The sequence below is a fragment of the Balaenoptera borealis genome (assembly GCF_965194805.1).
Source record: "Balaenoptera borealis genome assembly, chromosome: 15".
Taxonomy (NCBI): Eukaryota; Metazoa; Chordata; class Mammalia; order Artiodactyla; family Balaenopteridae; genus Balaenoptera; species Balaenoptera borealis.
In genome coordinates, this window is record NC_138871.1 from 61,809,575 (window position 1) to 61,824,139 (window position 14,565).

General features: G+C 35.7%; 1 protein-coding gene across 5 annotated transcripts in view; it reads left to right on the top strand.

The window, feature by feature from the left end:
• PRKD3 (protein kinase D3) overlaps nucleotides 1–14,565 on the top strand; it is an 84,119-nt gene that overhangs the window by 66,411 nt on the left and 3,143 nt on the right. For 4 of the 5 annotated variants that reach the window (XM_082356709.1, XM_082356711.1, XM_082356712.1 and 1 more), the window contains 7 exons: nucleotides 356–408; nucleotides 3,125–3,197; nucleotides 4,245–4,351; nucleotides 8,807–8,968; nucleotides 9,206–9,304; nucleotides 11,612–11,879; nucleotides 13,958–14,043. In XM_082356709.1, coding sequence (XP_082212835.1) covers nucleotides 356–408; nucleotides 3,125–3,197; nucleotides 4,245–4,351; nucleotides 8,807–8,968; nucleotides 9,206–9,304; nucleotides 11,612–11,879; nucleotides 13,958–14,043 — 848 coding nt within the window. The remainder of the gene's footprint in view (nucleotides 1–355; nucleotides 409–3,124; nucleotides 3,198–4,244; nucleotides 4,352–8,806; nucleotides 8,969–9,205; nucleotides 9,305–11,611; nucleotides 11,880–13,957; nucleotides 14,044–14,565) is intronic. The other variant, XM_082356713.1, reaches the window with a different exon arrangement.

A 14,565-nucleotide genomic window follows, 5' to 3' on the forward strand; every position in this document is an offset into this window, starting at 1 on the left:
CTCACTCACCAGAAGTAATCATATTTTGTGTTTTCGATTCAAATGCCACTACACTGCAACTTACCTTTTTAACTTAATAACGTCATAAATAGCTTTCTGACTCAGTTCTTATAGCCCTACATCCTTAATGTTTAGTTGTATGGACGTATCATATTTTATTTAACCAGTTTCCTGTTGATGGATTAGTATTGTATATGGATAAATTTTGTTTTAATGAATGTAATTATATTAAGTGTATGTTAGCTAGTTTTTAAAATTTAATATATTGTGAGCATTCACATGTCAGTAACTATTAATATTACTAAGTTATGGACTAACAGTTTTTTTTTCCATACATCATTCTTATATTTTACAGAAGATTTGTCTACCAGTATCTCTGTATCAAATTGTCAGATCCAGGAGAATGTGGTAAGTAAACGTTACAGCTAAAATATGCAAATTGGGTGATTAAGGAAAATAAAATGTGAAAATCTTATTAGAAAAATAAGTTTATAGCCCAAAGTGTTGCACAGTTTGCCTAAAGACACTAGGCTAGACTGTGTGGGTGATAACTTCTCTGAGGAGTTCTGCTTTATGAAGGAAACTGAGGCAGTTTCCTTTTAAATTATGAAAATAAAGTTAACTTTTTGTAAGTGACATTAGAATATCACAGAGTGATAGACTAGTTCAAAGAGAAGGGAGAGGCTACTTCTTTCTGGGTCAGAGCAGGGAAAGCTTCCCAAAGGAAGTACAACTTGAAATATGCCTAAAAGGATGGAAAAGAGTTTTGACACAAGTGCTGAGAGGATATGGATGGGGGAACATTTCATGCAAGTACAGAGAAGAAGGAAATGCAGGATTTTAAGGAAGAGTCAAGATTCACTTCAGCTGGTGTATGTAGGTACATGTTGGGGATTACAGTAGGGATCAGCATACTTTCTATAAAGGGATAGAAGTAAATATTTTAGGCTTTGCAGACCATATACAGTTATGAACTCAACTTGGCCGTTGTCGTGAGAAAGCCACAGGCAATACTTAAAGGAATAAGCATGGCTGTTTTCCAGTAAAACTTTATTTGTGGTCACATATATTTGAATTTCATATAATTTCATGTTTCACAAGACATTATTATTTTGATTTTTTTCAACCATTTAAAAATGAAAACTCTGTTCTTAGTTCAGGGGCTGTACAAAAAGAGGCAGCAGGCTGGATTTGGCCCACAAGCCATAGTTTGCCAACCCCTGGATTAGAAAGAAAAAAGTCTAGAAAAAGAAGTCAGAAAATTGTTCATTAGCTATATATAAATTTCTCTGATAAAATCTCTTATTCTTTAACTGGGGCATCCAGCTGTTATTGTTCTATAACATGTAAATGTTGTTGGATTTTCTAAGATTGCAGTGAAGACTGATATCCAGTAGTGCTATGGGAGATAGAGGGTTTCAGTGAGATTTAATCTGTGTGTCTCTTGTCCTAGTGGTAGGTAGAATAGGTACCAGATTATTGGGGAGAGAAAGACGTTTTCTCATTTCATTTTTACAGATAAGAAGACCAGTCCCAGGGAATTCAGCTTACTTACGATTACCTAATTTAAACAGAAATTAGGATTTGTGGAATTACTGATTTTTATATGCCAGGCACTGGACTTGACACTTTGTATATATTCTCTTTTAAATTCACTTAAAAATCCAGTGAGATAGATGTTATTATATCCACTTTACCAATGAGGAAATGAGGCCTAGGAGACTTGGTTTATCCAGTCACGTGACTGCAGTGAGACCCGCACTGTCTGGGAATGTAACACCGAACGAGACAGGTGTAGTCCCTGGTTTCATGGAGACTGTAGCACATACCCAAACAAAAGACAGACCTTGACTGAAGATCTGTGGGGAGGGTTGCCGAGCGCCTTCCAGGAGCTCTCTGACAGCGACAACCACTAGCAAGGAAAAAGGAAGACGAAAGGGAGGGGAGGAGATGGAGCAGTGGATTTGAGCTACACATACTCTTTTCATCAGTCTTTAAAAATTAGTCTGGGGCTTCCCTGGTGGCGCAGTGGTTGAGAGTCTGCCTGCCAGTGCAGGGGGCGCGGGTTCGAGCCCTGGTCTGGGAGGATCCCACGTGCCGCGGAGCGGCTGGACCCGTGAGCCACAATTGCTGAGCCTGCGCGTCTGGAGCCTGTGCTCCACAAGGAGGGGCCGCGATGGTGAGAGGCCTGTGCACCGCGGTGAAGAGTGGTCCCCGCTTGCCGCTTGCCACGGCTAGAGAAAGCCCTCGCACGGGGGCGAAGACCCAACACAGCCATAAATAAATAAAACAAATACTTAAAAAAAAAAAAAAGTAAAAGTCTATTAATTAAAAAAAAAAAAAAAACTTCCTTGTTAAAAGACAGGGAGTTCAGAATCAAAGCCATCAGACTCACTGTTTAAAAAAAAAAAAAAAAAAATTAGTCTGATCTCAATAATATGAACCTTTGAGTTTTTCTTTCAAATCAAAGATAGCAAATCTCTTTAATGGTAAAGTAGGTAAAGCTTTGTTCTTAATTTTTTATGTTAATTTACTTTTTATAGATCACTACTTAATAAATATATTTTTTAATTCAAAGCATTTTTTTCCCAATGGTCTTCTTACAGAATACATTCTAGTTGTGCATTAAGAGTCATAGTATTAAAGTTGGGCTTTTTTAGGACCTAGAAAGCCTATATTTCATAAAATATTTTGTGAAAATTAGTTCCGTCAATCATAAAAACTAAAATGAGGGGGCTTCCCTGGTGGCGCAGTGGTTGAGACTCTGCCTGCCAATGCAGGGGACACGGGTTCGAGCCCTGGCCTGGGAGGATCCCACATACCGCGGAGCAACTAGGCCCGTGAGCCACAACTACTGAGCCTGCGCATCTGGAGCCTGTGCTCCGCAACAAGAGAGGCCACAATAGTGAGAGGCCCGCGCACCGCGATGAAGAGTGGCCCCCGCTTGCCGCAACTAGAGAAAGCCCTCGCACAGAAGCGAAGACCCAACACAGCCAAAAATGGATAAATTAAAAAAAACAGAAAACAAAAAAAAAACTAAAGTGTATTTATGTATTTGAATGAAAAGAGAGACGTTGACATTATTTCATAGAGGTAATAACACTGCTTACTCTTTCCTAAATAGGACATCAGTACTGTTTACCAGATCTTTGCAGATGAGGTGCTTGGTTCAGGCCAATTTGGTATCGTCTATGGAGGTAAGCAACTACAGCCTTTTGCATATTGTAGATAGCATAGAAAAATTATGAAATTTAAAAACATCTGCCAGCTGTTAACATCTTGTCACAGTTTCGTCAAGTGGTGTTTTTCTCAAAGGTTAACCTACATACATTTAGCTAAGCCCTTTTCACTATAACTGAGTATTAATTCCTTAATTTAAACTAAGAACTTTAAAAAGTAACAGAATAAGAAAATTCACAATAGTCTTTATCTTTTCTTGTAGCTTACACATAAAGATGTTTGGGAAAAATAAATGGTTTGAAGTTTATGTTGGACTATGAAAGTTTGTTTATTGAAGTATATGCCCCACTGGTTTTCCCACACAAATGGCACCATTTGTCTACTATTGGCATGAATGGTATCAGGTCTGAAGACATGGAATCTTATCCAGCTCTGTGACTTCCATTGGCAAAGTCATTTAACCTCACTGTGCCTCAGTATCTTCATCAGTTTAATGGAGCTAATAAAACCTGACCTGCATAGTTCACAGGATTTTTAATATTCATTAAACCTAATATATGTAAATGTACTTTATAAGCTATGATACAAGGTATAAAAGGAAAGTAATGTTAAACCCTTTCATTCCTTACTGAGACTAGTTGGCCTTTCTGCCTGAAGACTGTATAGTTAAGTCACTCTGTGCTGATCCAGTGAACCTAGAATAAAATTAGTTAATTGGTACGTTTCTATCTTGACAGAATTTCTAAAGACTAAGTCACATAGTTAACTATCATTTCTTTAATAAAGTGGATTATTTTTCAGCAAACAAGTTCATTCAAATTTCCTGCTGTTTCAAATAATGAAACAGCCTTTATTAGGGGCAATTACTATAAGGGAAAGTATAATTTATTTCTTAAAATTAAAGGTTAGTGATGGAGAAAGAACAAAATGAGCTGAAAAAAAGAAATACAAAAATACATACATATCAATTTCAGTTTGTGGATAACTTCCTGATAAAGCTTTTGTATTGTATGTGGGATGTCAATTTGTGTCTTCTTTCTTTTCTGTACTTTTTTTAAAAATAGGAAAACACAGAAAGACTGGAAGGGATGTGGCTATTAAAGTAATTGATAAGATGAGATTCCCCACAAAACAGGAGAGTCAGCTCCGTAATGAAGTGGCTATTTTACAGGTAAAAAAAAAACCCAAAAAGTTGCTTTGTATTGGTTTTAATTTTTGATTTATGAGTTTTTAAATCCAACTCTATTTAGTGTGCTGATAAGATTTTGGTTTTTGTTTTCTTTGTTCTCATTTTTCTTTGTTCTCATTTTATGACCTTTTGGCTCAGTGAGAGGCTGGTGAGCATCTGAATTAACTCCCTAAGTTTTTTTTTAAAAAAAGGCAAAATTAGGTTACAATAATCTAGGAATTTCAAGGACTGCCATTATGATAGTAGTTTGTTTAGAACACATTTTCCTAAGGAAAATCTTAAACTAAAAAAACTCAAATTTCATTCTTAATTCATCAATCCACGAGTGCAAAATACTTTGATACTTCTACCACCACATTTCATTATAATAGTTTAGTCCATTAAGGTATATTTTTAAAGATATATTGGCAATGACTTAAATCCCATAAAATAAATTACTGTGTGTTTTTATTTAGCATTTTTATCTCTTTTGGACATCATCTAGAAGAGTAAAATTTAGCTTTATTTTTCTGAATATCATATAATTAATTTATAATATGCAAATATTTATTAATTCATTGTGTAGCTTTTGCATAGTATTTAAGAAATCATGGTGATATAATAGTTAATGCTGTCAGAGCCCCATTTGCTTGTGGGTGAAGTTCAAGAAGACACAGCCTATTGAACTTGTGCTTCTTTGGAGAAGAAGGTAAGAAACTTATAAACATGTAATTAATTTTACATTTATTACATTATTGGTCACTGTTAGTAACATTTGCCTCACTTTTTTTCAGAGGAGTGATAAAAGATTGTGGTCTACAAGCTACCTGTGGTCACTTCAAGGCTGCCTCCTCCTATAAAGCTACCTTTAAAATAGAATATTAACAGCATTCAGATTCTGCATTAGGGTTTGAATATACTGTTAGAGATCTTTTTTCATATCTAATTTTGGACTCTTTCTCAATATCCAATCAATATGCAAAAAAATAAATATTAAGGATTTATTCATAAGGATTGATTTTTCCTTGTCATTTTAAAAAATTTTTATTGAAGTATAGTTGATTTACAATGTTGTGTTAATTTCTGCTCTACAGCAAAGTGACTCAGTTATACATATATATATTCTTCATATTCTTTTCCATTATGGTTTATCACAGGATATTGAATATAGTTCTCTGTGCTATACAGTAGGACCTTGTTTTTTATCCATCATATATATATTAGTTTGCATCTGCTAACCCCAAGCTCCCAATCCATCCTTCCCCCACCCACCCTCCACCTTGGCAACCACAAGTCTGTTCTCTATTTCTGTGAGTCTGTTTCTACTTCGTAGATATGTTCATTTGTGTCGTATTTTAGATTCCACGTAAAAGTTCTCCTTGTTACTTTGATCACAAACACAGCTCTGTACTAAATACTGAAGCTTTTTTCCCACATGTTATCAACTGCAAATCTTAATAACTAAATTTAGGAATTTCCAGATAATATACAATGTAAACACTTTATTATTATAGCCCTCTGGTTATTTTCAGAATGAAATTATTTCAGAATTAAATAATTGTCGCCTGTGGGATTTTTCACTTTCATTTCACAGGGCTATAGTAATGTCAAATGTCCTTTTGCTGTTGCCTGAAGAGGGTAGTAGAGTAGTGGGAGAAAAGGTGAGGTGCTCTCATGGCTCCCTATGTAAATGGGAAAATGTTCTCAGAAACTTAAGAGCAAAATTTCTAGTTTGACCGTTGTAGAGTAAATTCAGTATTTTCCCCTTCTCTTCTTGGAAATCACCCAAAAGCTACAAGAAAAATGATAAACAGAAAAGCATACTCTAACAAATATAGAAAAGAGTTCAGCCCTACAAAATAGGTGGAAGTTTTTCCAAAAACAGTGGAAATGGACCAGGCAAATGTAGGAAGAGGCACCACAATAAGAACTGGTTTTGCTGGCTCTTTCTGAGCTCTACAATCGTGACAGCCTCTCTCTAGTTCCTCTCAAATAGAAGAAAGCCAAGGGAGTCATGATCTAATAAGATTTAATTCAAGAGAAAACACATGAAGTGAATTGAAGTAGGGCACTCTAACAGTGGAAGAGTGCAAATCACACTAAACCAAATGACATCAACAACATCTATAAAGGAAAACTAGAGACCATACAGGGAGGAACAGACAAGCACATTAGTAGTCCATGACAGATGAAATAGACAAAGCTAAGTAAGAACAGAGGAGGCCTAAACAGTATAAGGTAGATCTAACCAGTTTATGTTGAACACTGTACCCTAAAAACAAATAAGTACCCTATTAATTCAAAAAAACAGTAGAATAAACAGTACTTTTTGGTCTTAATGCACTAAAGCTAGAAATAAATTATAAAATCAGAAAACAAAAACTCCCACCACCTGAAAAAAAAATTTTTTTTGAGTCTTAATTTTTGAATCAGAGAGCAAAATCAAGATTGGAGTATTTAGAAAATAATTGTGGAAATACTGTATATCAGAGCTTTTGGACTATTGTTCACAGAAATCTTGGTAACCTCAAATATTTAATCAAGAAAGAATGAACATAAATGAATTAAGAGTCTAACTCAGTAAGTTGAAGGATGAACAGTCAACCTGAGGAAAACAGAAGGAATTAACAGAGATAAGAAAGGAAATTAATAAATTTAGTATAATAAATCCAAAAGTTGATTATCGGGTGGGGGGGGGGAAGTGGATAACAATAAAATAAGTGTCCAACTGAATCAAAATATAAGAAGATATAACAACATTTTGGAGAGACGATCACAAATACTGAAAAAAATTTAGGGAATCTTAAGATACTATCTTGTGCAACTCTGTTAGATAAACTTGAAAACCTGGAGAAAATGATTCTCTATGAAAGTATAATTTACCAAAACAGACTCTAGAGGAAATAGGACATTTAAACAAATAGAAGAAGTTGTTAAAAGAATTTATGTTACAGCATACTTCTATTTTTGTGTGTGCATGCATGTGTTTTCAAGGATGGTGGGGGGAAAAAAGAAACTTAAGAGGTAGTCAACTACAACATAGGGGACAGCCAACCACACTTCCAACTCTAAAGCGGTCAAAGTTATGATGTTCTGAATCTTCTGCTTACTGCCATTATCATGCCCCACCACTGTGGGGTATTTCACTTTCGTGTATCTACTATAAGACTGTGTCACTTTTTATTTCGCTACCTGGAACACCATGTCATTAACTTGTTTTAAGCTGATTAGTAAACAGTATTTATCTTGCACTTGCTATTCACTTTCTAAACATTTTTAAAACACCAACCATGATTCAGAAGTTGAGCTAAGAGTGACTAAGACACAGTCTCTGCTCTCAGAGAACTTACTAGGCTACAGAGCAAGATACATATACACGTAACACAGTACCGTGGGGTAAGCAGTGCCGCATAGAGGGCAGTGGCGACCCCTGCAGGAGTCTGGGAGAGAGGAAACGTGAGCTAAACTGGAGGCAATACGGTGGGAACTGAGAAATGATGGTGCATTCAAAACACATTTTAGAGATGGGGCCCAACTTCACATAGGCCGAAGAAAAGTTTGCCCTCTTGGCATACTTAGATACCCACAGTAAGGGAAAAAAGCATAAGAAAAATATATTTCTGTTAATAAGTATTAAAAAGTTTAATCACTTGGGCCAATATTTAAGAGCATATTTAAGATTGAATAAGAAGAATGAAACCAGATTACTGAAGATATTAAAATCCACACAGAGGAATTTAAATTTTATGTCCAGAAATAATAAAGAACCATTGAATGTTTTTTGTGTATGGCTGACTTCTCAAATTGCTTTTGAAGAAGTTTTGTTTCTTTTTTTAATATCAGTTAAGATAGATTGTTTTTTTATTAGCAGATACAGTATCACATTCAGCTTTGTATTTCTCCAACCCTGTTAACCTAGTAGTGCTTAAGAAAAAGGGGTGATGGTAGTAAAGAGATGCTGAGCCTAAAAGACGGAAGACCAAATCAAGGTATAATACAGTGAGATCAAGACTTAGATAAATAACTACCTTAAAGACAAAACCACCTGTTTGAGCTAAGACCCTCACAAACAGCCCCAAAGAACCAAAGCTCTGTGTAATTGGCTAAACTGATTGGCAGTTGGTGCCTATTCATGCACAGCATAAAATTAGAGTACTATCAGAAGATTAAAAAGATGAGAAGGAAGGAAAAGAAGTAGTAATGGACAAGGGCATTTATATTGGAAAAACTGGGAAGACATTCTTTCCCTTCAGTACATCCACTCTCCAGTACAGAACTTGGAAAATCAAAATCTATGATCCTTTTTGTTTTGTTTGCTTTTATTTATTTTTCTAAGCTATTTTTTTCTTTCTGTGCCATTATTCCATACAATTAATTGCAGCACATTGTTAGATATTAATATTTGCACAGTAAAACTTTTACTCAAGTTGGTCACATAAATATCCTGCAACTCTTCAGAATTTGCACCATCCTGGGATTGTAAACCTGGAATGTATGTTTGAAACCCCAGAACGAGTTTTTGTAGTAATGGAAAAGCTGCATGGAGATATGTTGGAAATGATTCTATCCAGTGAGAAAAGTCGACTTCCAGAACGAATAACTAAATTCATGGTCACACAGGTATTTTAACTTTTTTTGAAACTAGAAAATAATAAAAACTACGAGAAATGGTAGTGCTTTTACATATTGTAATATTGTGGGAATTGTTAACTTTGAAGAACAAAGTAACACTTTTAGTTAAATCTTGATGAACTGTAGTGGACTTTTTAAATTATTATACCACTCAAGGGGTCCAGTTAGTGTTTAGCTGTGATTTTTTCCAGAAATAGAAAAAAATTCTGTTTTCTTCAATAACAGATACTTGTTGCATTAAGGAATCTACATTTTAAGAATATTGTGCACTGTGATTTAAAGCCAGAAAATGTGCTACTCGCATCAGCAGAGCCATTTCCTCAGGTGAGCTATTCTCCAAAACCTTTTTTAAGTATGGTTTTAAGTATCTGTCTGACAACATTATAAAGTACCCACGTAATGAAAGGCAGTGCTGTAGGTTCAGAACATAACCATCTTACAGAAGAAGTTTCTACCTTATTAACTGCCATTGAGGATTTATACCTGAATAGTCTGAATTCAGATTTTACTAATTATATTGCTTATTTTCATGAAGACTTTTTAGACTTAATGACTTTTTAGACCAGTTCTCAAGGAATAATTTTTTTGCACAATTCACCCCTCCCTGTGGGTTGGGAATGAAGTAGGGAGAGTCAGCCTTGGTTGGTGCTTGGTGCTCAGGACAAATTCCCCATGAAATAAAACAAACTGAGGGATGACCCTGAAATGAGAAGACTAGATTTTGGTTGAGGCAGGCAGCTAACACTTCTTCCTCTTTAGAGTACTATATGTCAAACATTTTCAGCAAAACCTATGGAAGAATTACATTTCCCATCACTGCCAGTGCTCACATATGTATTTCGATATGTATGTGTGTGTCTCTCCTGCGTGTGATGCATTCATTTTTTTACTTGGTTAAATTTCATTTCATTAAAAAGTGTTGATCTTGATCCAAATTTATTTCATAACCTAAAAATGGTTATTAACCCAAAGTTTGAAACATTTGTCCTGAGGAATATATATTGGTGGTACCTATGAATATTTATGATTGTCATCAACTAGAATAATCTGTTGCAAATTATTGTTTATATACATTTAAAACACAATTAGACAAGTGGCTAGAAAAAGGACAACAGATGACTATTTCACTTGGTAAATACAACTCAGATTCTCTTTAAAGAAAAAGATGTATTTAAAAAAATTATTCAACTCTTTTACTTTTAAGGAAGTAATCACATTCCTTTTGTAATGCCTATGTGAATAAAAGTAATCCTCTATCTTTGTGAGGTCAGAAAGGTTCCATAAGCATTGGTGCAATATTTTAAAGTGCTTCCATGTATTATTTCATTTGATCTTCAAAAGAGTATGGACAAAGGATGTACACTCCTACAGCTAAGGTTAAAACTCCAGCTTTCTGACCTCCATTAGGAACAAAGGGAAAATAATGTCACTTACTTGATACTCTTTTTTTTAGTCAAGTGCTAGCCATGGCCCCTCTTCTTTATTCAGTTGCCAAACTGCCAGGTCATCTTTACTTTATCAAAATGTTAGCTGAAATACGGCATTTAATGAAAAAAAGAGGTCACATTTCTTCATGGTCAATAATCCTGTTCTTCAAATATTCAGAGGAAGTAGCTGAATTCAATAATGACACAGAACAAATATCATCATAAAAACATGTATGAAGGTCCATCTTTGCTTTCCACTGTTTGTACCACTGGTTTGTAGAAGCCTCTCAATTTATCTTGAAGTTTTTAGTGAAGACATTTTGTGAATCAGGGCATTTCCCCCGGACAGTACTTGGCATTTGCTTGTTCAGCATGGATGTATCATTAATCACCAAAATTTGAACCTTGTAGAAGATGGGCAGCAAGATAAGTATTCTGAGCTCTGCCAATCTCATTACATTTCCAGAACTCTCTTCCCAAAGGGGCATGGTAGTGACTGCAGCTACCCCCAGATATAACTTGTTTCAAGTCTAAACATCTAACTAGCAATATTTTGTTCCATAGTCATAGAAAACACTCTTTCTCTTTCAAGCAGTCTCTAATATGACTCTTCTCCTGGCCACATTAATAGTTATCTTTAATACACCTCAATTTCATTTACTTGCCAATATATAGTGTCCTTGGGAAGAGAGATTCTAGGATTAAGCAAAATAAAGGGTAAGTTTTAAAATATCATAACTTATTTTTCATTCAGCAAACATTTGAGTACCTCTATCCAGGCACTGTGAGGCCACTGAGCATTTAAAAGTGAAACATATAGTTCCTGCTTACAGGTGATAGAAAGTGATCTCCTAAAAGCCAAATGATAAAAGATAAGCACCCTCCACTTCATCAAAGACGCTAAGCACTTATAACACCAGTCTGGTATTTGGCATTCTGGAAGCTAGAATTCAAAAGTGGTTTTTTGAAATGAGCATTAGCAAAGCTCTTCATACTGTTAGTAATGGATCACAGGGTTATAAATGTATCTAAATTTTGGGAAAAGGGTATTTTACAATTTCCTTATCTATAATCTTTTGACATTCATAATCAATACAGTTGGCAAATGTGTTGAAATGATACAGTATATTTAGGGACAGGTATGTATATATAGATTGATACATATATCAATAATATAAAATTAACATCATCCTTTAATTTCCAGGTGAAGCTGTGTGACTTTGGTTTTGCACGCATCATTGGTGAAAAGTCGTTCAGGAGATCTGTGGTAGGAACTCCTGCATACTTGGCCCCTGAAGTTCTCAGGAGCAAAGGCTACAACCGTTCTCTAGATATGTGGTCAGTGGGAGTTATTGTCTATGTGAGCCTCAGCGGCACGTTTCCTTTTAATGAAGATGAAGATATAAACGACCAAATCCAAAATGCTGCATTTATGTACCCACCAAATCCATGGAGAGAAATTTCTGGTGAAGGTAAAATAGAAAAAAGTTTTAGGTCTGTGCCTTTTAGTCAAAATCTTTGTGATCCCAAATCACCCTGTCTCTTCTGACTTCTCTTTTTAATATTTCCCATTCACCTTCCAAATTCAACTGTTTACCAATTTTTTGAGCTTCCTTTTACATTATCTTTTCTTTATCTTCCTTATAGTTCACAGGCAGGGCACTAATCCAGGCCCCAACTGCCTCATTTTGAAACTACTCAAATAGCTTAACTGTCCTTCTCAGTCACCACTGCCAGATCCTTCTTCAGGAAACACTACTTTCATCTTACTCTGCTCCCGGACATTTATCTCAGCTTCTCTCTAACCAGGCTGCATCTGTAGGTCTCTGTGATATGGCCCAAGTTTGCCTTCTAGCCTCATCCGCCATTACTGCCCTACGCAAGCTACTTTCAACTATTCGCTGCATTTTGCTTAGGCCTTTTCCCTGCCTACCGTCTCTCCTCCTTGCTGTCGAAATCCTTCCAGTTCTTCAGAGATCCCTTAACTTGTGGCTCATCTGAGAAGTCTTCCCTGAACCCCTCCTCCAAACTGTGTAAGATCTACTTAGGCTACTAGTTGGGTGTATTTATCTTTTCACGACCACTTATCTTCAGAACTAGATTCTAATCTCCTTGAATGGAGACCTGTAACTTAGGTTCTTTATATACCACTTAAAACATTATTTAACATTCCCATAGCATTTGATAGAACCAATACTGGGGAACATCCCCACCTGAATTTAGCCAACCCTTGGAACAGGGGGGTCTATTTTTTGTTTTCCCAGAAGTGCCAGACCTAATCATAGGGATTAATGGCCCATTAAACTGGGAAAAGTTTGAGGAACAACATATAAATAGTAGGCTTACTTGGTAATGAACAGAGCTAACTGAAGAAGTACATATGAGGGTTTGGGGATGTTACCAAAGTCATCTTAGAGCTCCTTGGACAGTGTGGTCTGCAGACCTCTTAAATCAGAATCACTTGGTGAATTTATTAAAAAGAAGACCCCGCTGGCTCTATCCCAGAGATTCAGACTCACCAGCTGGATTGATACCCAGGAATAAATACACTGAATACATTTTAATAAATACACTGAATGATTCTGATGCACATAGTGGACTGCCATTTAAGGAACAATGGATAAAAGTTTGAAGTATTTAGAATACAGAGAAATTAATAATTAAAATACTTATGGGAAAAAAATAACTTGATTAGGGCAAAAACAAAAATATGGAAAATCTTTGCTAGTTTGGTGGTATTTAGAACTAGAAATAGTATAAGTCGTTCATTTGGCTCATCCCTGGATCCATGCCTTAGTAACAGCTGTATTGTTACATAGGGATGTTGTCAGTGTACAGTTACCTGGTTGCTTTGGTTTTGCAGTTGGCCCATTTCTCCAACTAATTGGATAAAATATGTATGCCAAGATCTCACCACATACACCAAAATACCATGAACTTATTTGCTAAAACTTGTTAAGTATGAACTTTTGGTAATAAGTTATCACCTCACTGTAGCCACGTCTGTAGAAGCAAGGCAATGGCTTCAGCTACTTTTCCAGACCAAGCCCGAGACTAGAGAAGAACATGGCATCATTGGGGAGGGAAAAAAGAAACAAAAAAAAATCAGCCTATAATCAGAGTCTGTTTTATTCATCTTAAAAAATAATAGTTAATACTCAGCATTTATATGCTGAGCACCATTCTAAGCCCTTTATGTGTATTAAATTTATTTCATCTTCTCGACAACCTCATTTTACAGTTGACCGAAGCACAGTATACTTTAGTAACTGACCCTGTGTCACCCGTAGTAACAACGCCAGCTCAAGCAGGCTGACTCCAGTCTGTACTTTTAACCTGTACTCTATACTGTCTCCTTAATAAACCAGATACACTGTGAATTCAGTAAATATTTATGGATCACCAGCAGGTTAGCTTAGAGGCCATGTCCTTGAGAAGCAAAAATCCTCAACCTTATATTTCTATGGATTGAACTGCTTTCCAGGCAGTCACAGGTTTGGGATGCTCTATATGCTTAAATTCATGTATCTAATTTTGTCTTTTCCCTTAGCGATTGATTTGATAAACAACCTACTTCAAGTGAAGATGAGAAAACGTTACAGTGTGGACAAATCTCTTAGTCATCCCTGGCTGCAGGTAAAAAAAAAAATGTATCTCTCTTGGCAAAAAAAAAAAATGTATCTCTCTTCGGCGATCCTCATTTGAGCAGTTCATGGTGATTGTCTTAATGAAACCACTCTTAAAAGCAATAGATTCTACATGTCTTAGGGCCTTATAGTATTCATTTCACCTTTTTGTAAGGTGAGCATGACACATTATGTTGTCAAATATATTTTATTTTTAAAATGTCCACTAAAAGGTTTGTATTTGCATTGAAGAGATCAGAGATGCCATTTAAAATGTTTGGCTTAACCCCCCAAAAGCTATTGCATAGATTTGTCAAAAGATACCCCCAAACTTCAGAGTAAAGAGAGAAGCTTCAGAACTATTTTAAAGGGAATGAGGGATAGAAATAACTTCAAAACAAATATAATCATATTAATCTCAGCAGTTATTAAATTATCCTGATAACAGATTCTAAGCACTTTCCCCTATTTTGAGAAGTAAGGTGTAGGCCTCTCCAACAAAATATTTTAGTGGTTATTATTAGTCACCTCA